This window comes from Anguilla anguilla, chromosome 3 (genome assembly GCF_013347855.1).
Source record: "Anguilla anguilla isolate fAngAng1 chromosome 3, fAngAng1.pri, whole genome shotgun sequence".
NCBI lineage: Eukaryota > Metazoa > Chordata > Actinopteri > Anguilliformes > Anguillidae > Anguilla > Anguilla anguilla.
In genome coordinates this window covers 3,275,771-3,299,339 of record NC_049203.1, presented here as the reverse complement: position 1 = coordinate 3,299,339, position 23,569 = coordinate 3,275,771, and the positions used below count along the sequence as shown (strand labels likewise).

General features: G+C 47.8%; 2 protein-coding genes across 3 annotated transcripts; one reads left to right on the top strand and one right to left on the bottom strand.

Annotated features, from left to right (window-relative positions):
• The first annotated feature begins 4,388 nt into the window (after positions 1 to 4,388).
• LOC118224268 (pre-mRNA-splicing factor RBM22-like) lies at positions 4,389 to 15,024 on the top strand. The gene is made up of 11 exons (XM_035411605.1): positions 4,389 to 4,487; positions 7,109 to 7,162; positions 7,411 to 7,440; positions 8,782 to 8,914; positions 9,707 to 9,807; positions 10,407 to 10,582; positions 11,142 to 11,342; positions 11,751 to 11,915; positions 12,465 to 12,553; positions 12,995 to 13,126; positions 13,464 to 15,024. The coding sequence occupies exons 1-11, from the start codon at positions 4,434 to 4,436 to the stop codon at positions 13,610 to 13,612; spliced, it is 1,284 nt and encodes a 427-aa protein (XP_035267496.1). The 5' UTR covers positions 4,389 to 4,433; the 3' UTR covers positions 13,613 to 15,024.
• Positions 15,025 to 15,382: 358 nt separating this feature from the next.
• On the bottom strand, positions 15,383 to 21,837 carry myoz3a (myozenin 3a). Of its 2 annotated transcripts, none has more exons than XM_035411607.1 (6): positions 20,429 to 20,502; positions 20,236 to 20,349; positions 18,798 to 18,952; positions 18,312 to 18,465; positions 18,006 to 18,192; positions 15,383 to 15,795 (listed from the first exon to the last, which is right to left on the bottom strand). In XM_035411607.1, exons 2-6 carry the CDS (start codon positions 20,309 to 20,311, stop codon positions 15,612 to 15,614), a joined length of 756 nt encoding a protein of 251 aa, XP_035267498.1. In that variant the 5' UTR covers positions 20,312 to 20,349; positions 20,429 to 20,502; the 3' UTR covers positions 15,383 to 15,611. The 2 variants fall into 2 exon arrangements, with proteins under 2 accessions (XP_035267498.1, XP_035267497.1); XM_035411606.1 differs by lacking the exon at positions 20,429 to 20,502 and adding an exon at positions 21,633 to 21,837 and having other exon boundaries at positions 15,384 to 15,795.
• Positions 21,838 to 23,569: the final 1,732 nt, after the last annotated feature.

Sequence of the window (23,569 nt, the reverse complement as noted above, 5' to 3'; positions counted from 1 at the left end):
AGAGAGAGTTACAGCACAGTGAGAGAGGGAGTTACAGCACAGTGAGAGAGAGAGCTGCAGCACAGTGAGAGAGAGTTACAGCACAGTGAAGGACAGAGTTACAGTGAGAGAGTTACAGCACAGTGAGAGAGGGAGTTACAGCACAGTGAAGGAGAGAGTTACAGTGAGAGAGTTACAGCACAGTGAGAGAGAGTTACAGTGAGAGAGTTACAGTACAGTGAGAGAGAGTTACAGTATGAATTGCCTGCCGGTTTGCTGGACATCTGGGGCACTATGGCAACAAGGAGCCACATTCCTGAAAGTGGAAGGCTGACTCACAGCCTTGTTTCTCACCGTGCTGTGACTCCGTCCTGCTACAGACTAAGCGAAATTAATTAGCTGGGTTACCCAGCTGTGTGTGTGTGTGTGTGTGTGTGTGCGTGTGTATGCATGTGCATGTTTCTGCACATGCCTGTATAAGTGTATGTGTGTTGTAAGCATATGTATGAGTGCAAGACAGAGTTACAAGTGTTTGTGTGTGAGAGTGAGCAGTGTGTAAGCTTATGTGTGTCCACGTGTTAGTGCATGTGTGCATTTCAGTGTGTTTGAATAGTATTGTGTGTATGAGTATGCGCATGTGTTAGTGCGTGTGTGTGTGTGTGTGTGTGTGCATGTGCGTGTTAGTGTGTGTGTGCACGTGTGTGTGAGAGAGAGCGCTATCTTGCGCAGCAGGTGAAGATCCAGAGGTCTCCACAGGTCAGCTGGCTGTCTGCCCCCCCCCCCGTCCCCCCACGTGCAGTTTGCTGTCTGTGTGTTTAAAAAGATCAGAGGGCTCGGCCCCGGGTCTGGGCGGGGCTTGGGGGGGGCTCGGGGGGGTCCTCCCCGCTCCGCCGACACGGAGAGGTGTCAAGTGGCAGAGAGATGAAAGGGTTCGGCCCGCCGCATCTGACAGGCTGACACATCGCCACGGGAACATGCCTCCATGGGAACGTGATGATGTCATATCTTCATTCTCTGGTTCCCATCATGCACTGGTGGTTGGGGGGGGGTTTGGGGGGGGCTTAGTTCACTGTTATGTCTCTGCATTGAACACTTTGGAAATACTAATTATTCATAATGCACTGTTACACAAGCAGTTTAAGGCTCTTAAGAGCTGACATTTGCAAATGAGTGCTGCCAAATTAACCTCTCTTGTGACTTGTTGTTGGGGTGGGGGGGGGGGGATATAACAGTGTTAAATAAATCATTTTCATTTTAAAGCAGCAATGCTTTTAGTATTTGTATAGATTAGTCTGTCCATATTAAAATGGGAAGCAAGAATAAGCTTTGAAAGAATTACATAATTGCACAGCTAAAAGCAGGATAATTATTTCTGCACTTAATGGGCCCCTATGGTTTATTTCATAATTCCCCTATATTTGCTTGACATTTGTCATTTAGTATGTTTGCTCAGTTAGAGCACTGCAGTTATTTTTAATAACCCAAATGAGTGCTGGGGACAATGGTGCATGTGAACTAAACGCACACACAAAAATTATGGCTGAGATATTTGTATAAATACTGGGCTCCAGATTCAGGCGAGCAAACAACAGGTACTTCCCTTGGTTACCATCCTTTCTGTGCCCTTTAACCCTTTACAGAGAAGTTTTTTTTTAATGTTTAGGCTTAATTTCAAAATAGAATATTTATTAATTTTACAAATGGCAAATATTAATAACTAAATATTAATAATAATAATAATAATAATAATGTGACTCTTGTTTTGTGCTTCCTCCCTCCTTCCACCAAAAAATAAATAAATAAAATAAATAACGTAAAAAGAATGGCTGTTTTAAAGAATCATTAAAAATTCTCCCTGCTCCACAGCCTGTCCGCCTTGTTTGAAACAAAAAAGAAAAATTGTCATACGTCTCCCATAATTTTTCTTGTGAGAGTTGCAGCCCTGCTCTCCTACCGGATCGTATTGCCATTTTTCTCAATCACAGTGCTTCAGATGGAGAAAAATAAAAAATAATAAAAAAAACAACTGAAGAAACATAGTACATCACCCTCTGCCATTTGAAGGTCACGAAGGACGGCACAAGCATTATGAATTATGCAATACAAAACTTGAGTCTGCCCTGGCTGAGTCCAGCCCAAGAAATGACCACAAATAACTTCAAACGGGTTTCGATCAGCTGTGCAAAGGTTTGGAACACAGCGGGCATTCCGAGGCCCCTCCCACTCCGTGCCCTTCAATAAAAAATGGATTTTATTTCATCGCTGCTCAGGGGCTGGCGTTTGAGCTGTAGGAAGGGAGGCAGCGACCAACTCCCTGTGGGTGCAGAGCTGGCTCTGGAACCCACCTCCCTGTTCGAAGCGCTAACTAAAACAGGCATAATCAATCCATCACCGAGAGGCACTGGGCACTGGTGGTGGGGATAATGCTATTAAGATAAGAGATAAGATATACTTTACTGCAACCCCCGTGGGGTAATTTGTCCTCTGCATTTAACCCATCTTTGTTACTCGGGAGCAGTGGGCAGCCACAGCGCAGCGCCCGGGGACCAGCTCCAGCTCTGAGGCCAGCGCCTTGGTCAAGGGCAATGGCAGGAGTGCACCAAACCAACACGTATGTCTTTCGCTGGGTCTTATTGTGAGATAGCGAGGGCAGGCAACTCTCAAACAGCACGGGTAGGGCCTGAGGCAGCGGGGAAATTTTGGGCAGCGTTCCAAAGCCTGGCTCTCGCTGTCAATCTCCATCCTGTTCCTCATTGGGGGGGGTGGGGGGGGGGGGGCGCTTTTTTTGGCCTCTTCCCTCTCTTCCGCGGCTTCTGCAAACAGTGTGCCCGCCAGAGGCTGGCGCGGGCGGGGGCACGGGTGCGGGCACGGGCGCGGTTTTTAAATCCCTCCTCGGGCGTCTCTGGAACGTGCCGCGCTGCCACACCTTTAAATAAACACCGGGGGGGGCGCTTACGCCTCCATTAGTGTTTATCCCCCATCTTAAAACATCCTCCACCTGCTAATTGGCTTTTCTGTCCTGAGACAGAGGGACGAGCGGGGAGGGGAGGGCTACGGGGCTAGTTCAGGCCGCTAATCGTTTACCATGTAAACCCGGCAGAGCCCCTTAAAGGGAGAACCGCACCGCCCGCCAGCCTCAGACTTGGCACATACATAATCCGGGGGGGGGGCCTCTCTTTGTACGTACCTCGACCCCCTTTTTTATTTTTGCGTCTATACCCGCCTAATCCGACTGCCCTGCCCGCACCCCCCCCCGCCTTCCCGGCATCCCTAGCCCCGGGGCCCTGAGGAACTTGAGTCCTGCAGCTCTTCTGAATGGACACTGGAAAAACAGAGTTATCATTGTTAGCGCCCATTATGTAGCCAGTCAGTGGATAAACACAAGGCCCTGTCCCCCACGGCCACTAATCTGTCGCTTCAAAGACTCCACAATGAAATTCAGATTTCCTACTGCTACACGGCGAAGCAGCTCGGTAGGGCTTCACAGCTTTGTTTGAAAGCAAGTTTTATCCCCACCTCCCCTCCCCCTCCCCTCCCCTCCCTTCCCGTCCCCTCCGCCCTCTCTCTCTCTCTCTCTCTCTCTCGCCCCCTCTCTCTCTCTCTCTCCCTCTCACTCGCTCTATTTTAATTTTCAAAGAGCTTAACGAGCATGGCATTACATTCTACTGAAGCTAAGAAGATAGAAATTATTATTATTTTTCTTTTTTTTACAGATAATCTGACTGCTTTCAAACTAAAAGCCATATTTTTTCAGATCACGATGACTCACTGTGAATTTAACAACATTTCACAAGGCACGTTTTAAAAAAAATTAATGTAAAATATATGATTTAGTTAACAGCAAATTAATGCAATTCAATATTCCCCAAGATGAGAGTCTCCCGTGCTGTCGGCGGTTTACTTATCTAAACAGGTGCTCTACCGCCCCCTTGCGGTAGTGGAATGTTCCTCGGGATGTCCAAGGGTAGAACTTGCAGATTTCCAATCCTGGGTTTGAGGCATACTGCGCATTGTGTGATTCGTTAGAATTGGCTAATGTTAAGTGATTAATTTGTTTAATTGAAGAGATATCTGAATGCTGATACGTTGACTCCTGATGCAAATAGTTTGTGAAATAAACTTATAATTGGGTGGTGAGTGATACAAAAGTTTTCTAGTTTTCTAAATAATGCGCTGTCATAAATTCGCCGACTTCTTACAACTGCAAGTGCGTTCATTTGTCCTAAGGAACCAACATCCTGACCGGACCAGACGAAGATGGGTCCCCATTTTTAAATTGTGAATTAGTTCATTTTTACATAATTGATGCAGGAAGATAAAGTTTACGGATTGCAACTATAAACCCCGCCCACTTTCTGCTTTATCCAATCAAAAGACTGAGAAGCCGCGTGCCCCCTGACGCACGAGACGCAGGTAGAGTGTTGTATTCCGCGGTGAATGCTGGGAGGCTGAAGATGGCGACTTCGTTAGGAGCGAATACGTACAATAGACAAAATTGGGAAGACGCGGTACGTTTAAAATGAAAATGGTTTAAGTTACTGGGCTAACATGTTTGTAAACGCTTTCGGCTACAGTAAAGTGTCGCTTGTATGTCAGAAATGGGGATGTTTTTGAAGACCACTGCTGAAACCGTGCCACAAGGCTGTTTGCTTACTAACTGCCTGCTAACGTTATAGATTGCTTACTAATGCGTTTTCAGTGTTTATCTGGTTGGGTCGTTTATTTAAAAAACGACACGTTGGATGGCATTAGTTGGTACAAGCCATTGAAGTAACAAACTGAATTGTTTTCGCTGGAGTGTAGCTTGCTGACATTAACACTAGATAGTTATCTCACAGTAGACAATCGAGTAAATGTTACGTCAGCAGTCGAAATGCCTGAACATCGGCAAGTAAAGAAATGGTACTACCTAACGATAAGGTTCCTTATCAGCTAACTTGGCTTGCAAGTTTGCACTAAAGCAGTATTAATATCTAGCCCAAAATATAGCAATAACGTTGGCTGATCAGCAACTGACAGTGCTTTATTTCTCTCTACCTATCGCTAGATATGTGGTCGTACCAGGAATATAGGCTACACTCCAAAGATTGTCACTGTGCATTTATGCATTAAGAGGAAATTTTAAGGTGATAATGCGTTGCAGTGAGTTCAGTGTGTTTCACCAGATTGGTGCAATACAGCCAAAGACCGGCTTTTTGGCGATTGTGTTTTCATACCGCACTGTTGACGCACATTTGTTGCTCGCTAAAGGTTGATGGCTTTACCTTGGAGTGTAGGGCTTGATATTTTTGTTACGCGTACCTAGCAGAATTCATCCTCTAACTACATTTAACAATAGGCGTGCCGCGTTAAAATAAACGCGAAAGTCCAACGGGGAAACAACATGCTTTGTTTTACGCGAATAAACAGCTGTTCTCCCGGTGCTGCACCTCGTTTGGTCTTGCATTCTGTTGCATTGCCGCTCTCCTGTCCGTCTGGGGTGACGTGAGCTGGTTCAGCTGCTCCTTGGTCCTTTTAATTTGACAGCTCCATTTTGTGTTTTGCGCTGAGGTGCTCGAACCTGATAGCTTCAGAGTGTGGCAGGTGTCCCTATGATGAGTCAGATTGTTCCCCCCAGAACCGCGTGTGCCAATAAAACCCGATACTTGGAGCTGTATGAACAACTCACCCTCAAGACCTTTTTTATAATGGTGGAATCATTTCTGTTTTTTTTTTTGTTTTTGTTGCTAATCAGTTTTCCGTGTTTGCGACATTTAAAAATAGATGCAGCGTTAGAACACGAACCCCTCGTGTGTCCCAGTTAACCAGCCTGTGCCAGTTTCCCCCAGTGCCAGCAGAAAGGCTTTCTAAGGCAGGAGGCGGTAGAATTGTGTTTCCTGCTGACCAAGGAGGTTCTCTCCTCTTTGGGGTGGGGGGGGTTCCCTGTCTGTTCCACTCCCCCGAGGAGAAGCAGGCTGACCTACATACTTCTGCCCGTAATAGCTTTAACAGCCGGAGAAGAGGCCTAATCGCTGAGCATCGATGTTCAGGGCATCGCTGGGCATCGATGTTCAGGGCATCGCTGGGAATCGATGTTCAGGACATCGCTTGTCATCGATGTTCAGGGCATCGATGTTCAGGGCATCGATGTTCTGGGCATCGCTGTTCAGGGCATCGCTTGGCATTGATGTTCAGGGCATCGCTGGGCATTGATGTTCAGGGCATCGCTGGGCATCGATGTTCAGGGCATCGCTTGGCATCGATGTTCAGAGCTTCGCTGGGCATAGCTGTTCTGGGCATCGATGTTCAGGGCATCGCTGGGCATCGATGTTCAGGGCATCGCTGGGAATCGATGTTCAGGGCATCGCTGGGAATCGATGTTCAGGGCATCGCTGGGCATCGATGTTCAGGGCATCGCTGGGCATCGATGTTCAGGGCATCGCTGGGCATCGCTGTTCAGGGCTTCGCTGGGCATCGCTGTTCAGGACGCGTGTTCACAGAGAGGAAGTCTGATGTACCGGCGAACGTGTCGCATGGACACTCGACGCGAAACACAAGCTATTGGTGCCTAAAACACGTGCCGCTCACTCTTAAACCAAGCAGGGAAAACGCCGCAGGGGCAGAAGCACACGGCGTAGGAAAGACGCAGGGCCATTGGCTGTCTGTTCGGCACATGCCCCCTGACACTCAGGGAGATGTGCCGAGATGGTGCTCTGTAATGCATGCGTGTGTGTGTCTGCACGTATGAAATCACCCAGCGTGAGCTTGCAGTTTTCCCTGGGCGCAGTTGCAGTTTTGGGGTGCGGTCCCATGCGTGCTGGCCCGCTGGCGGAGGACGCGATGGGTATCGAATAACCTGGACGGGGGGTGAATTCAAACCGCGCGTTCCCGACACCTTGAGCAGGTGGGGAAACAGCGAGCAGGGGGGGGGGGCTCTGAAGACCAAAAGTCACGATTCGGGGATTTGAGCACACGCTCCTGCGCTCGTGTCACTGTTTTAAATGTGGTGATATGATTTAAGCGTCTTCATAGTGACCTGTCCACAGAGAAATACCAGCGCAGAAATGGCATGTTCTGAAAAGGCATTTGAATGGCATAGACACTTGCACATTGTTGTCACTGAAGTCCTGAATCTTTGTTCTTCTTGCAGGATTTTCCCATCTTGTGTCAAACATGTCTGGGGGAGAACCCTTACATTCGGATGGTATGTACTGTCCATGGATGCTGTCTCAAACTTACCCGCATTAGTTTGACTTTTCTGGAATCTTGCCTTAATTGTGCACAATATATTTGAGTTATAATTTGCTGTGCTTGCAAATTTCAGCTGGTGTATTTGGTGAGACTGAAGGCGGGTTGTGAAATTGTTCTCTCATTCTGTGTTTTTTTTTTTCTGTAACCTCCTGTCCTCTGTTAACTGCCTGATATGAAGCCAAGTTTGTTTCTGTTTTTCAGACAAAAGAGAAGTATGGAAAGGAATGTAAGGTAGGAACGCACTGTTCTTGATTTTAACACTGTACACATCTCTCTGACGTTAATTTTTGGAGTAGCCTTAACGTGCCTCTTATTGGTTATTGCTCAGCGGTCGCATGCTCACTTTGCAGGGAACTAATTTGAATTTACCCTGTCTGTCTCGATAAAACAGGCTACCACTTCTCACTTTTTATTTAATCATTAGCTCTTTAGCCATATAGGGCTCTACGCTAACATTTTTTTCAAAGGAGCGCACGTGCTTCGGCTGAAAGTTGAAAAATTTAGAGCGCACTAATGCATCCCAATTTGTACATGTGCTCCTGAATTATTTTTCCAGTTGGCACGCATCAATTTTCATGAGTAAATGCTCTTAAAACAGGAGCACTGTAGAGCCCTGGTACTTAAGATATTTGCAGTCATTTTGCCTCCCCCCCCTCCCACCCCCCCCCTCAGGGACTAACAGGAAATGAAGGTGTGTTGAGTTCATCCGTGTTTGTTCCTTCCAGATGGCTCCTAAGGAGTTGCATGCAAGCGTTCTCTGCAGGTTCAGATAACAAGCGGGGAAAGAACTCAAATCTTTCAGAATAATTCATAAACTGCCCTCTGCTTTTTTTTTTTTAAAGGCTCATAAAATATTCATTTACTGTATGGAAACAGATGAAACACAGCCCCGTGAAACAGACCAGCGGCACTTTCAATTTTACCTTAAAGGACCCGTCTGAAGTATTTCACGGTCTAGTAATCTAGTAACATTTGCCCTTTTTGTTAATAATCCACATCAGATAACCTAATGTAGCAGTGTTTGATATCAACCTTAAAAACCGTTTGCTCGAGAAGATAAGGAACATGGAGGAGAGCCTTTGTGTTAAAGAGTTTCACGGAGAAAAGCTGTCCTGAGGCAGAGTCCGACAGTCTCAGAAGAAAGTCTTATTTCTCTGTAGGTGTGTTTTATTCACATGAAAGCACTGGTGTTATGAAAGCACCCGGGGATGGTTTCTGAGGACATGCAGCCCAGGGACAGTGTTTTGGTTTAGAGGAACCTGTGTGAGGTGTGTCCCCTTAAATGCCTTCCCCAGGGTTTGCCTTTTCTGTCTGTCCTCGTAAGGGCCTGGTAATAGGTTTGTGTGAGGTGTGTCCCCTTAAATGCCTTCCCCAGGCTTTGCCTTTTCTGTCTGTCCTTGTAAGGGCCTGGTAATAGGTTTGTGTGAGGTGTGTCCCCTTAAATGCCTTCCCCAGGGTTTGCCTTTCCTGTCTGTCCTCGCAAAGGCCTGGTAATAGGTTTGTGTGAGGTGTGAAGCTCGATCTCCAGGAACGAGGTTGGGAACCACTAACACCAATGCCCTTCCCCGGCAGATCTGTGCCCGCCCCTTCACGGTCTTCCGCTGGTGCCCGGGGGTGCGGATGCGCTTCAAGAAGACGGAGGTGTGCCAGACCTGCAGCAAGATGAAGAACGTGTGCCAGACCTGCCTGCTGGACCTGGAGTACGGTAGGAGATCCGGAACATTCCACCAGTGCAGCGCTGAGGGCGATTGGCTGCCGTGACCGAGTGCTGAACGTCGAGAGGCTGTTTTATTTTCACACTTTCGTTCTCTTTGCCAGTAGTTCACAAGCCGTTTATGTGAACGTATTGATGGCGGGCTGCCGTCAGTAAGCCAGGCGATGAATGTTTCATTTTTTTCGACGTTAGTTCAGCAGCCGGGTCAAGACACTTATCGGAGCGTATCGACGGCCGTCTGCTGTAACCAGGCGATGAATGGCGAGAGGTCGTTGTGGTGGTGCTTCAAAAACGCCACCGCCCCCCCCCGCCCCCCCGTCGATATTTTTCGATGAGCCGCTCTGACCCAGCTGCTGAACTAATGAATGAAAAGAATGAAAGATTGAAAATAACAGCGAGTGCATTTTCAGTCGGTGTATGGATCCTAATCCATGTCGGATGCTTTTGTGGGTTCTGCTCGTGGCTGCAGTCACTCTGACCAGCAGTCAGAATCAACTGTGGCAGGTTTGCTGCAAGCAGTAGATACATTTTTCACCATTGCACACAGAAATTTATATTGCTATTATTAATAGTAATAAAAAGTGTCAGATTTCGTGTTAGAAGTGTTACAGTCTGAAGTGTTAGTATCTGTTCTTATACCTTTCAGCAGCTAACAGTGTTACTGTTACACTGTTCATTTCATTATTGATGATAAAAAATAGTTAATTTCTGAATTCCCAATGTGTGCCACCCCCTTTTCTGCATCCACGGTGATGTTTAAATCGGTTCTCCTTTGATCAACAGGCTTGCCGATCCAGGTCCGTGACACGGGCCTGTCAATCAAAGACGATATGCCGAAGTCTGACGTTAACAAGGAATACTACACCCAGAACATGGAGAGAGAGGTAAGGGTTGCTTGGATTGGACGAGCCTTCTGCCCACACGACGGACCTAATGCTGGCTGTCTTCCGTATCTGTGATTACAGAATATATATTTATAGAATCCGTTTGAACAGCCAGATTTTCACTGAAGTGGCGGCACTCGGGATTTGAACCTGCAACACCATTATTGCTGTGCCACTTTGCCAGCTGGGTGTTGTGTATGGTACTTCGGCAGCCCCTGGGGTAATGATAGAGGTCTGCTGACATGTTGGCACTTTTCCCAGCCTCCTGTAGTCAGGAACTACATTTCCGTGTCAGCGAGTACTTGTTATTTATTTTTACACCAACTTGGCACAAATGTCACCTAAGCATTTTTCCCAAACCTAACCCCCCCCCTTATGAAACCACCTTGGCGAGTTTACACGGTAACGGTCACTAGGGCGACAGCTGTGTGGCCCCCGAGCCAGGATTGAAATACCCTGAGGGGTCCAGACGGGTCCCTCATCCAGAGAACATTTTGTCAGACTCAAGCGTGCTCCTCGCTGCCCCCTCTGGTGAGAGACTGTAATTGCGGTACGGATGAACGTGGCTCCCGCTGAGCGCTCTGGGTGTTTTGGGACAGCTCCAGAATTCGGACGGGTCGCGGGGTCCCGTGGGGCTCCTGGGCAAGGCGCCCAGCTCCAGCGACATGCTCCTGAAACTGGCGCGGACCACGCCCTACTACAAGAGGAACCGCCCCCACATCTGCTCCTTCTGGGTGAAGGGAGAGTGCAAGAGAGGGGAGGAGTGTCCTTACAGGTGAGCCAGCCCCCCCCCACTGAAAACCCCGCCCCTTTCTGTACAGAAGGCCATTTTATCTCTCTCTAGGGACCCTGGGGCACACGGGTTTGAGTCCTGGTACATGCTTTGCCTCACCTGCTCTGGTATTATTGAATCAGAGGGTGGAGAAGATCATTGGCTCATAGTTCACCTTCCAGGGTTTTTCTGCAAGTCTGAGCAGCATCGCTAGTGCGGTCCACTAGGCCTCTTACACTTTCCCTTTGCAGTACTCCTGACCTGTGCCTAGGTGGTGCTGTTGTTCAAGAAATCTTCCTGCATTGCCTCCTTGCTTTGTTGGCAGATTTCCCCTTACATTTGACTGCCAAACTTAGATAGCAGTTCCCTTTTCCTGACTGTACTGCTCTGCGAATTTTGACTAATCGGTTGGTTTTAGAAGCACGGGTAAATTTCACTCTGGGTAAATTTTACAGTTGGTATTTCTACAAGCAAGTGGCACGTACCAGCTGTTTGTAGTTACTACGGCTGCACAGAGCTGATTCCCTTCGTGATCTGGCAACCCCGTCTGCGAACCGCTCAGGCACGAGAAGCCGACGGACCCCGACGACCCGCTGGCCGACCAGAACATCAAGGACCGGTACTACGGCATCAACGACCCGGTGGCCGACAAGCTGCTGAAGCGGGCCTCCACCATGCCCCGCCTGGACCCCCCCGAGGACCGGTCCATCACCACGCTGTACGTGGGCGGGCTGGGGGACAGCATCACCGACACCGACCTCAGGTGAGAGCCCCGCCCACTGCCAGCGGAGCTATGAACGTGATTGGCTGGTTTGTTCGTTTTTGTTTGGGGGGGTGGTGGCAGTTGAGGGCAAATTATGTCCTGTGTTCTTCTCCTTCTGTGAATGCAAGTTGTAAATTTTAATATAGTTTTAAAAAAGTTGTAATTATACCCTGAAGATTGTACTTCTGGTAAATGCATACAGGTGAACATTACCTGTGTACAGGTGAACATTACCTGCATGTAGATTAATATTATCTGCATACAGGTGAACACTACCTGCATGTAGATTAACAATACCTGCACATAGATGAACATTGTCTGCACACTGATGCATGTTACCTGTTCAGTGAGTGCCGGTGCTGGAATAAGCCATGTCTGTCCTCCCTCCCGTCACGCTCACTCCTGCAGGAACCACTTCTACCAGTTTGGGGAGATCCGCACCTCCACGGTGGTGCAGCGGCAGCAGTGCGCCTTCGTGCAGTTTGCCTCGCGCCAGGCCGCCGAGCTCGCCGCCGAGAAGTCCTTCAACAAGCTCATCATCAACGGCCGCAGGCTCACCGTCAAGTGGGGCAGGTGAGGGCGGGGCCGCGGACACGCCCGGCACACACCTGCCGCACACCTGGGCACACCTGCCACACGCCCAGCACTCACCTGGGCACACCTGGCGCACACCTGCCGCACACGCCTGACGCTCACCTGGCACACACCTGGTGCTCACCTGCCGCACACACCTGGCGCTCACCTGCCGCACACCTGGCGCTCACCTGCCGCACACACCCGGCACACACCTGGCGTGCTCACCTGAACGTGTTCTGGGAGTGCTGTGGCGGCCTGGTTGTTTGCGTCGCCGTAGATAAAGCAAATAATACTCTTGACATTAGTTTTCCGCACTCTGTAGCTTCGGCTACCGCTATCCAAATTCCATTGCCGGGATGGAAATTCCAGGTGCAGAATGTTTTGCATCTGCTTTGTTAGTTAATTTGGGTTCTTCCGCACTGGGGCAGGAGGAAAGGAGAGCAGTATGTGTTGCAGCTTTTGTTAGTTGCAGAAAATGTGTTGAAACTGCAGCGTGTGCACCTGTCTGTCTGTCTGTCCGTCCGTCCGTCCGTCCGTCTGTCCCAGGTCCCAGGCAGCCAGGGGGAAGGAGCGGGACAGGGACGGAGTGAGTGAGACGGGGATGAAACTGGAGCCAGTACCGGGCCTTCCAGCAGGTGATTGTAAATGCAGGCCTGGGGTCTGTGCGGTGCGCTGTTGTTTTTAAAAGTGTTTAAAAGTGTTTATCGTGTTAGCATCTTCATTACCTCACCGACTCTTTAACATATCCATGTTTGGATTATCCTTTTGGGAAATCCAAACATGAAATCATTAAGTTGTGTGTGTGTGTGTGTGTGTAGGTGTAATGTGTGTTTGTGTGTGTGACAGTCAGTCTGTCTGTCGGACTGTACGTACATTCATGGGCGTGTGTGTGCATGTGTGTGTGTGTGTGTGTGTGTGTGTGTGTCTGTAGGTCAGTCTGTACGTGTGTGTGTGTGTGTGTGTGTCTGTCTGTACACACACGCGCATATGCCTGTGTGCCTGTATTGGCCGGTCTTTGAGCTGCTCTGGGCTCTTCAGTGACCTGTCTGTCCCGTCTCCTCCTGCTGCCCCTGTAGCTCTCCCCCCGCCCCCCTCATCGGAGGAGGAGGCCCCCGCCAACTACTTCAACCTGGGGCCCAGCACCTCCCCGGCGGTCATGAACATGGCGCTCCCTCCCCCACCGGGGATCAGCAACCCTCCCCCCCCAGGTACGCTCTGCCCAAAACTGCCCCAGCGATGGGGCAATGCCCCTCAGATACCCTGCACCCATCACCATGCCAGCCTGTGCAAAAGATGGGGTAATACCCCTCAGATACTCTCCATTCAACACCATGAAAACCTGCACAAAATATGGATAATACCCCTCCAGTACCCTACATCCAACACCATGCCAAAAGTTTCGTTTGAATAAGGCTGGCTTGTCAGTGGAATTTCGTGTTTGGCTTCATGTTCACCGACAAACATTCAAATGGTGACCTGTCTGCTGTCTCCAATTCGGTGGCGATCAAGGTTTTTATTTGTTTTGCTTTTGTTTTTTTTGGGCAGGTTTTGGGCCGCCAATGTTCCATTCCATGGGTTCGATGGGTCCTCCCCCTCCCCCTCCCCTGTCCATGAGACCTCCCGGCCACATCCACTACCCTTCCCAGGATCCTCAGCGCATGGGCGCCCACGCCAGCCGCCATGGCGGCTCCTAGTCTCACAGTTTCCTCGACGCAGCCAACAACTTAATGGTCTCTGGAGGCGACTGGGCTTTCAGGTTCAGTGCACAATCGCTGCTTTTTAACCCTTTACCTGAAGTATGGGGACAGGAACGGTTCGAATGGGAAATTTCCCATAAACCGTTAATCCTCAAACTGAAACAAGCTGTCCCTCAAAGCTAATTTAAAGAAGAAAAGAAAAAAAGAATTAAAGAATAAAAAAAGGCTGAAAAAGCTTTTCTGCTTGAACCAGGAAGAGCCCCCTCTGTGGTGGTGGTATGAACATTTTGGCGGGTGTCACCCCCGTCCCTCCAGTGCATAACCCAAGAACAGAGACTGGGGACAGTGTAGGAAATTAAAAAAAGCCCTTCTCTATAGAAGGGTCAGGTATTTGTTTTTAATAAACGTTCCAGGCGAGAAGCCTGCTGCTGCTAGCGCTGCAGCCTGCGATCCCGCGTAGGTTACTCCTGCCTTCCGGAAACCTCTGGCTCTGTTCAAGCTAACCACTACGCTGCTCTGCCGTTAACATCGAATAAAAATGAATATCTTCTACTTAGAATCCGCTGAAACCACTTTCGGAAAGGCTGTGACTGACTGAGTTGAGGAGCTCCTTCATGGTTACATTATCTTGGTTTTTTTTTTTAACCACCGGATGAGGAGCTTGCAGAACCCCTTGCGGCCTCTGGGTGGCGCCTGTTTTTTTGCACTCTGCTCATTCCGCGCATGGAATTGTGAGCTCTCCTGCTGCTGAAGTTAAAGAGGTGATGTGGTGATAGAAGACTTGCTCAAAGTTCTGAGCGAAGGCCATTGTAGTTTGGATGTGCCTGGGCCCTTTAGAGGTCCTTAACTCTTTGAAGAGTCTTGTTTTTTTTTTTTTTTTGAATGTTTTATTCTTTCAAAATTCTGTGTCAGTGTGTTCTAGAACTCCATTGCTCTCATTTATCAGTAGTGACTGTTACATCAGCGTCGGAGTGTTCCGTTGAGAACATTTTCCTCACATATTTACGTTCTTACACCTTAGTCTTCGTCTCACTACCAGGTTTCCTGGTCAGGATTGCGGTTAAAACTGCTGCAAAGGAAACCATTTTTAAACCGTTACTTCCCTTTACCATCCATTGTCATTGTTGAGATTTTTATTTTTCGTTTTTGATAAGCTCTCATATTGGCAATAAAATGCATTTCTTTTTTGTAAAGTATGTGTCACATGTATGTCCACTTTGAACATTAAAAATAATCCACCTTTTCAGTCAATGTTTTATTTTTGTCATTGAGAATTTATTTTTTCATCAAAATGAGCTGGACGGTTCACTTACATTCACAAGGCTATTCTTATTTTTACATGTTTAATAGCAATAATAATATTATAATTCATGATGAATGCTGCTCAATAAAAGACATTTATTTGTAATCTGTAATATAGCAGTGGTATGTTGGTATTGCTGTGGTTGTTGGATATGATGACGGTTACTGATTCAATATGACATGGACTTGTTCAAGGCTGAGAAGAGAACAGTTGCAGATGCTGTTAACATTCAAAGATAATTTACAAACATTCAGGGTATTAATAAAAGCAATCTTCAGACACTATAAAACATCCCCTCATTCGCTTGGGCTGGTTTAAGGACTGTTGGAGTACGGCTGTCTCTGGTGAACGTATCGTGGGTGTGACTGTGGCTGTAGGTCAGGACTTCCCGACCCTCTTCCTGGAAATCTACCATCCTGTAGGTTTTGCTTCAACCCTAATTTGGCACACCTGACTCTACTAATTAGCAGCTCAATGAGATCTCTAGCTATTAAATGAGGTGTGCGTTGCTATAGTCGGAGTGAAAACCAACAGGACGGCAGATCTCCAGGAACAGGGCTGGGCAGATAGTCGCTTGGGGTGGTGGTCATCCAGGTTCTGGTGAGAGGTGATGGTGGGTCGTACTTGGTGGGATGGAGCAAGTTCAGCCGCTCAGTGTTTTTGCGGGAGGGGGGCGGGGAGCGATGGGGCTCCTCACAGCTCGTTGGACTCTGGGTTGTAGTTCATGCCCCAGCCGCGGGGGGCGCGGTTGAAGTTTGGGCGCATGCCCGCGTGCTGCGGGGCCTGGACGGGCTCGCTCTGGACCTCCACGGGCTCGATCCGGGGCGTGGGGACCAACCGCGGAGCTTCTGCCACTCGGGTAAAAGGTATCGGGGCTCTGGGGAAGGAGGAGACTGGGTTATACATCCATCCATCCATTATCTACACCCGCTTAAACTGGACAGGGTCCATCCATTATCTATACCCGCTACACTGGGCATGGTCCATCCATTATCAATACCTGCTAATCCTGGGCAGGGTCGTGGGGGTGCTGGAGCCTATCCCAGCGTGCGACTGTGTTATTAACACACTTTTTTTTTTCATCCCTATTGTAGGATGTACAAGTAATACCCAAGTTTGTGTGATGTTCTTATTAATACTTAATTAGTTGTGGTCAACCTATCTGCCATTCTGGCCCATATAATGGAAATTATATGTGGATTAAATGATGCAGTTGTAGAGACCAGCGTGTGTCAATACATGCGTTGTTCCAGTGTACAGTGCGTCAGAAGTCTAATAAATTCTCACGACTATTTCCAGAGGGTACACCAAGGGAGTTATAAAAGTTAAAAATGGAAAAAAAAAAAAAACGTCAATGGCAAAAACATCACAGATGTAATCACTGACGATATGTTCTCCTTTGCTTGGGAAACGCGATCGCGCGTCTGCGCAATCGATTCTGAGGAGCTGAAAGGCACGCGGAGGCCAGAGCGTGTCACGTTTCCTGCCAGCGGCTTAAATAGACGCGAGACATTTAACACCGCGTTTCCACCAAAGGCGCTCTTTTCCGGGGGCTGGCTGTTAAGCTTTTCTCGGTTTTCTAGCGCTAGCACGGAGACCGCGTTATAGTGACGTTGCTTGATTCTAATATAACATAAATCCGCAGACCGTTGACAGGTCTAAAATAATCTATTCGATAATACCTTCGGCTTGTGCGCTGTCAGCAGGGAGAGAACGTTGAACAACATTTTGCCAGCTTAGATAAACTTCGAAAAAAAAAGAAGCAAGTTAAGTATTTTTCATATTAGTCATTATGGAGAGACAGTCTACAGTATATGAGCATGGGGCAACTTCTGCTTTCATTGTTCAATGTACACACACACCACACCCACATGCCATCTATCAGACAGCTATTGCAGGCAATTACTGCAAAAGAGCAATGTTTGATTAAAAAAAAAAAAAAACACACAATACATGGTTATTTTGACATGTAAATCTTTGAACAGCTGGCCCATGCAGAATATCAACCAAAATTAGCAAAACGTTCTGTTACTATCAGCACAATCCACTGGCCCCGCCCCTTGTCATCAAGCCAGTCCCCTGTCACCAAGCCACGGATAGCTCTTGCTCAACTCAACATAACAAAGGCTGTGTCCAAAGCAGTCTCCCAACTACTCTGTCTTCAAAATATGTACTGCCTAACTGTTTAGTGCATATTTCTTATTAAGTGATTGGCAGTATGCAAAAAATATCCTCTGAACTATTTTCCAGCAGTACTGTGTAAGTGTTGTAAGACTTTCTGCCCTTGTAGGAAAAAGGTCCCCCCTCTTCCTCTCAGATCTGTAGGATCTCCTTCTAGAAAGTATGGCTTAATTCCTGAAACGTGCGCTCCCGAATACACTCAGCAAACCCCCAGACATCCAGGGACTGCAAGTACACAACATTCAGAGAAAATTTCACCCAATTTAACAACCTTCTCATCCGGTGTACTGAACTTACAGTTATAAACTCAACAGTAGGGAAGTTGGCAGTTTCGGACAGGGCCAAAAGGCAAGGCGAAACTGGGTGGAGCAGCGCCGGGGCCAGCAGCGCCGGGGCCAGCAGGCCAGCGGCCAGAGTGGCGATGGAAAGCCAGCGAAGCCCAAGGCCACAGAGGCAGGCCCCATTATCAGGTTTCGGGTTTCCGCTAGGACGGCGCGGTGGAAACACGAGCCCCCCGCCAAAAGGAACTTGGGGTGCCCGTCTCCAGGTTAACAACGTGATGTATATCAAATCTGTTTTCCTCTCGCAGATCTCCGTTTCTTTTGATCTTTTTGGACAATCTCTCCGCTTCTGCAAACGGATTCGAGGTCCCGACTTGTGCCCCAAGGCCTGTTGCCTGTCACCTGTTGCTTAAACCTCGAGGCTGAACTTTCGAGGTCTCGTTCCAGTGCTTCGAAGGGCTTCTGTCCTTGCCAGCTCAGTGGGTTCTGAGTGACCCATGTCTGTTTGACCTCCCCCATGGAATAATCTACTCGATGTGCGTCTTCAGAAAGGAAGCAGGAGGTTTGGGGGGGGGGGGGATTGAGGCGGGGGTCAGGGGTCAGGGGTGTGTGTTGAGGGACTCACCTGTTGAAGCACCTGTAGTGGGTAATGTACTGTTTCTGGGGAGGAGTCTCAGGCAAAGGGAGGTTGAGAGTTATCTGCAGATCCCCACGCTGGCCTAGCGCCTCACTCCACGGGGAACAGTAGCCCCTGGGGTACGCCGTCACGTTGAACTTCTCCGTGGGCATCTCCTTCAGGGGTCCGGAATAACCTGGGGGGGGGGGGGGGGGGATAGTTCTGTTCGGCCAGTGTTGCCAGGTCATCCTGTACAGACCTTCTGAGGGTCATACACAGCGACTGAGCCAGCGGAAACGCTGATGTCAGGCTTACCGGGGGCAATGACATTTGGGCTGCCCTTCTTGGCCACTGTCTTGTCCAGAGTGGTCACCAACATTTTCCTGGGCTGGATTATCATCTCCGTGCGAACATTCTCTTTGCCCCCCTGTGCGTTTTGGGACATCTGGATGTGGTTCACGACTGGACACTGCAACAGAACAGGTATTAAAAGTCCCCTCATTTTTGGAAAATTTTCATTTTATACATCGTATTCTCCTTGCGCTGTGGGATTCAAAGAATAAATGTAGGGCATAAACGACACAGGGCAAATGGTATTATACGGCCTCGTCAAAGACAACCCGCTATAAATCCGGTTTTTAAGCAAGCAAGATGGTTGCGCACTGAGATTGGAGAAAGCATTCAGAACAAGCGCCCGAGTGTCTCACAGACAACAAACGCTGACGTAGTTTCTTTGACGCCTGATTACTTAATAAATTAATCCACCAACCAATCAGACGCTGCGCCGGTGATGCCTCTTACACGGTTGGGCGGGTTCGCTGCGTTCTCCAAGGTGAACATCTCCACCCTCTTCAGTCGCTCCTGAAACATGCGAGATCCTCGGGTCGCTGGCAGATGCAGCTCCTCCATCATAATGTCCCTGGGAACACTGATCTTCTTCCCGAGGTTGAGATGGCCTGAACACAAACAGACGTGTGTGCGCAGATGGAGAGACAGCACACGGCAACACACGTACGTTTGTGAAGACGCACACACCGATATACACCGGAAATTAGTCATTTAGACTTACATTTAATTTCATTTAAATTGAATAACTTAATAAAAATGCAATGGGTATCCCGCACTGATAAGTATGGATTCCTATAATGGCGTTGGGAAATTCCTAACTAAAACTGTCCCAAAGGGTAATGTGCATTTTTTTTTGAAAATCGTGACTATTTGCAGAAGGAATCACGGCAGCGAATAAATACAGAGCTGGGCGCGCCGGTCTTATAGTCCACTCTGAGAAAGGCAAACATTCAAACGGACACATATTCACTAAATCCGATTTATTGACATTCGCGTGCTCTTTGCAGGCAGCGACGTTATCATTGTTCCCGGACTTGTAAGCTGGCGTCAGGGTCGAAAATTGACTACAGGTGTTCAATTCCTCACACTGGGGGGTTACTCCTTCGGCCACGCGGGTATGGATATTCTCAGCGTGAGTCGAGGTCATGTTGCCATATTGCAAATAGCAAAACAGCGTGCCAGCGAATACGCAGCGGCTGAAATCTGGTATTAAAGCACTGCGACTCTGAAATAGCTCCAAGGATGTGTCCGAGGGTTTTAAGTTTGTTATTAGCCGGCGTTGCGTGGGAAACGAGTTATAAACTGCGCCCTTAGAAACGCCTATCCGCCCCTGGTCGGAGACAGTTGCGTGTAGCCTACTTGCAGCTAAGCTGGTTATAGTAACTGCAATCGCCTCCTTGACGTAGTCGTTAAAAATTCCCGAGGGCTCACATTTTGCTGAGCTCGGGCCTCCGCCGTCCCCAAAGCGCATCTGAGTCAGAGGAAGTCGGCTGCGATCATCGGAAAATATGAAAACAAAAAAAACAGGCGGAACGACGACCGGAATGATGGACCCGCTATGAATCTCTATTACGCCACACAATCGCACACAGTAAGATGTCCAGTAACAGATGGTCATACTCTGGACCATATCAGGACCATATGTACTCTGTAAGAGTTGATTTAACACTGGATATTTTACTGTGCGTGAGACACATTTACGAAAGGTTTATAGTTATACCTGATCTTGCAGCTATGTGTGAACTGGTAGGCCTAACTATCTTATTTTGTTGTCCGTAAAAATCTCTCTCTGGAGTTAAAGATGAAAAGTAATTAAAGGAAGGGAAAGCGTAAAAAGGTTAAGTAATTAAATAAATAAATAAATAAATAAATAAATAAATAAATAAATAACCTCCTCTGGCTTCGTTGCTCAAAGCCATGGCCTGTTGTTTCCTCTGCCTGGTCAGGTCACCGTACGGCGCTTGCATCTTTGCAGCCTAGTTTTCGCTGTAGAAATCCAACGCGTCTGAAAACAGGACAGTAAATGCATATTTACATAATTGATATTGCTAAGCAGCAGACAGTTCTTTGGCAATATAATTTACTTGAAAGGTTAATATATAGTTATTTTCCGTCTTATCCGTTGTATTCAGCATCGTTAAGACGATGATGTAGGCTATTCGTTTTCCCTGCGTCGCTCAGTGTGTGAATCGCCAGTAATCCATCATATTTGTGCACGCGCCCGCAGCCGCTCCAGATACTCGCGTGCAAGGTCCAAACCTCTCCTCTCTTGCCCAAGTGGAATTTACGCAGACAAAAAAAACTGCCTTGCGCTGGACAAACTCTTTGTGGGGTTCAAACCGTTTCTGTGTATTTTTGGCTTACTTTAGAATACTCAGCACACAATCAGCTAACGGTACTCAATGGCATTCGGTAGCATGTTCTACATTAAGATTATTATTTGTAATATTCTTCTTTAAAATACAAGAGAACGAACGTAAATGAAACTTTATGCACGTTGATGCACTCTGTGCTGGATATGATATAGGGTAATACATTTAACCCCCGTGTCCTCAACAACAGGTTTCCGTCCCTGCTACGCTGTCTGGTTTTATGAGGGGAAGTGGTTGACAGCCTGTTCGCCGTTCTCTCGCTCACCCATGCCATCATTCCGATGGCGCGTTTAGCGTGTGCCTGACATAATGGGTATTTTAACCCCGCAACCTAAGCAATGCATCCTCTTTATGTGGTATTTTGACCCCATAACCCAAGCAGCACAGCCTCTTTAAATAACAGATCCTGATATTTATCTCTGTTCGTAAATAGTCACACAAACACCACACTGAGCGGAAAACAAGCAAAAGGAAATACGAAAATAAACAAACAAACAAACAAAAAAGAATCTAAATGGTAAATACCAAAAACAGACAAAAATGCCATGATGGGAATCAACATGACAAGTCCTGTATGAAATCCAAATGTATCAACATTTTGAGATTTAATGTTCACGTCCAAGGTAAACATGAACTGGATATTGCAATATATCTGCCATCACCCCTTTCAAATACATGTAATTTGCAGAAGTTAAATATCTCATACTTTATTCTGCGATACATAGGGCAGAAGAGGCAGGCAACCTACAGGCCCAGTAAACACTCTTACAGTTTTAAGACGGCTAATTCCATCCATCGTCACCCCCCCACCCCCCACCCCACCTCACTCCTCCATCCTGAGAGTAATGCTCTTATCATCTGGACGCCAGGAACAGGTGCGTGTGGGGGGGGGGGAGGGCGAGCGCTGCCGGGTTACCTGGGCGACAGGTGAGGATGCTGGCGGTACGGTGTTTCAGCGTCTCCCGCGCTCCGCGGTCCGGTCGGCGATGATCTCTGGTCTCGCACCCTCGTCTCCGGGAGTGAGGCGGACGAGGCTGGGACGGCTCGTGTGAGCGTGTGGACCTCTCCCGCTTCGCTTACATCACTGGTCTATTTTAGCACCCAGAGCAGTGGCTCGGAGGAGGCCGAAGGCCTGAATTCCCCCCCCCCCCCCCCCCGCCCACCTCTGCGTCCCCCCCAATAAAAATATGATCCGAGACGTTGGCCGTCGCCCGTGCCCAGAAAACAACTGACACCGTGCAGCCGTACAGCCCGTGATTCCCGGAACCAAACGGGCAGCCACACCTCAGCACAGCCCCCAGACATTCCCACTGAATACGGCATCCATGCTGAATATGGCATTCCCGCTGAATATAGCATTCCCACTGAAAACGGAATTCCCACTGAATATGGCATTCCTGCTGAATATGGCATTCCCACTGAAAACGGAATTCCCGCTGAATATGGAATTCCCGCTGAATATGGCATTCCCACTGAATATAGCATTCCCACTGGACATGGCATTCCTGCTGAATATAGCAATCCCACTGAAAACGGAATTCCCGCTGAATATGGCATTCCCACTGAATATGACATTCCTGCTGAATATGTCATTCCCACTGATGGCATTACTGTGGAATATGACATCATCACTGAATATCTGAGGGTCGAAGGTTAAGGGTTGGAGTTGGGTTAACCATGCTGCTAAGCTATTTAAACACACAGCTAGCATTGCTGTGGCCATTCTCTCCTTGGATTTGGATATGGTTTTGTTGACTTCTGTTTACATGTCTGTTTCTCTCTGGAGAAAATGGTAAAGGCCTTTACTGAACTGCAAACCAAAATCATACAAATGTAATTTGGAGTTTTAGTCTTATTCCATTTTTAATGCACTGAGCATTTTCAGTTCTCTTTCCCACAGTGTGAAAGCAAGTTTTTTTTTTTTTTTTTCAATCTCATCTGAAGAAATTGGCTATTGATTTTCCCCCTCCTGTTTCCAAACAAGGCTTTCTTGATGAAACCCCCTCCCCCCTCTCTCAATCACACTCACACAGTAATCACAAGTCTTGTTTATTTATTCATGCGCTTGTATCATCATTCATAACAAGTTCTGTGTTTGAGTCTTACAGCAATGCAACATCTTAATTAATTCAACAAGTCGCTGCGTTCAGAACGGTCGATGCATACTGATTAAAAGGAATAATGGATTCCCTCTTCTGTGAACATGGCAGCTTTTATGAGTACATTCACTATGTTTGCTAGATCCATTCCATCTATATAATTACATTTCCTATGATCCATGAATAAGTTTAAAGTATGCATTACACTTACAATATGTAATGTGTGGTTTTTTGCCGTTGTAATATGTCTTTCTGACAGTGTCTCTGTAAAAAGGATTATACAAGTAGAGCTGAATTGAAATATAGCATGGTGTCATTAGTGTATATTGTAACCTCAGGTTATACCTCAGATTTCAGAGGTAACGTGTGTATGTATTGACCGTATGTCCTCATTAGTGGCCATTGTGTAGATTGCAGTTGGGGGGGTTTGGTAGTGGTAAAATGGGGGAGGGGGTGTAGTAATGGTAAAATGGGGGGTTTGGTAATGGGGCACAGAGTCTGAAGAGGATAACGAAGCTCCAGTGGCTCCCAGTGTGGCAGGAGTGCCTGCATGCGTCTATGTTTGTAATCAGGGAACTCAGCAGGCTGTGATTACACATCATTGTGTGATTTTACAAGTGTGTGTGTGTGTGTGCATGAGTGTGCCTGTGTGTGTGTGCGGGTGCGGGTGGGTGGGTGGGTGGGTATATGTGTGTGTGTGTGTGTGTGCATGAGTGTGCCTGTGTGTGTGTGCGGGTGCGGGTGGGTGGGTGGG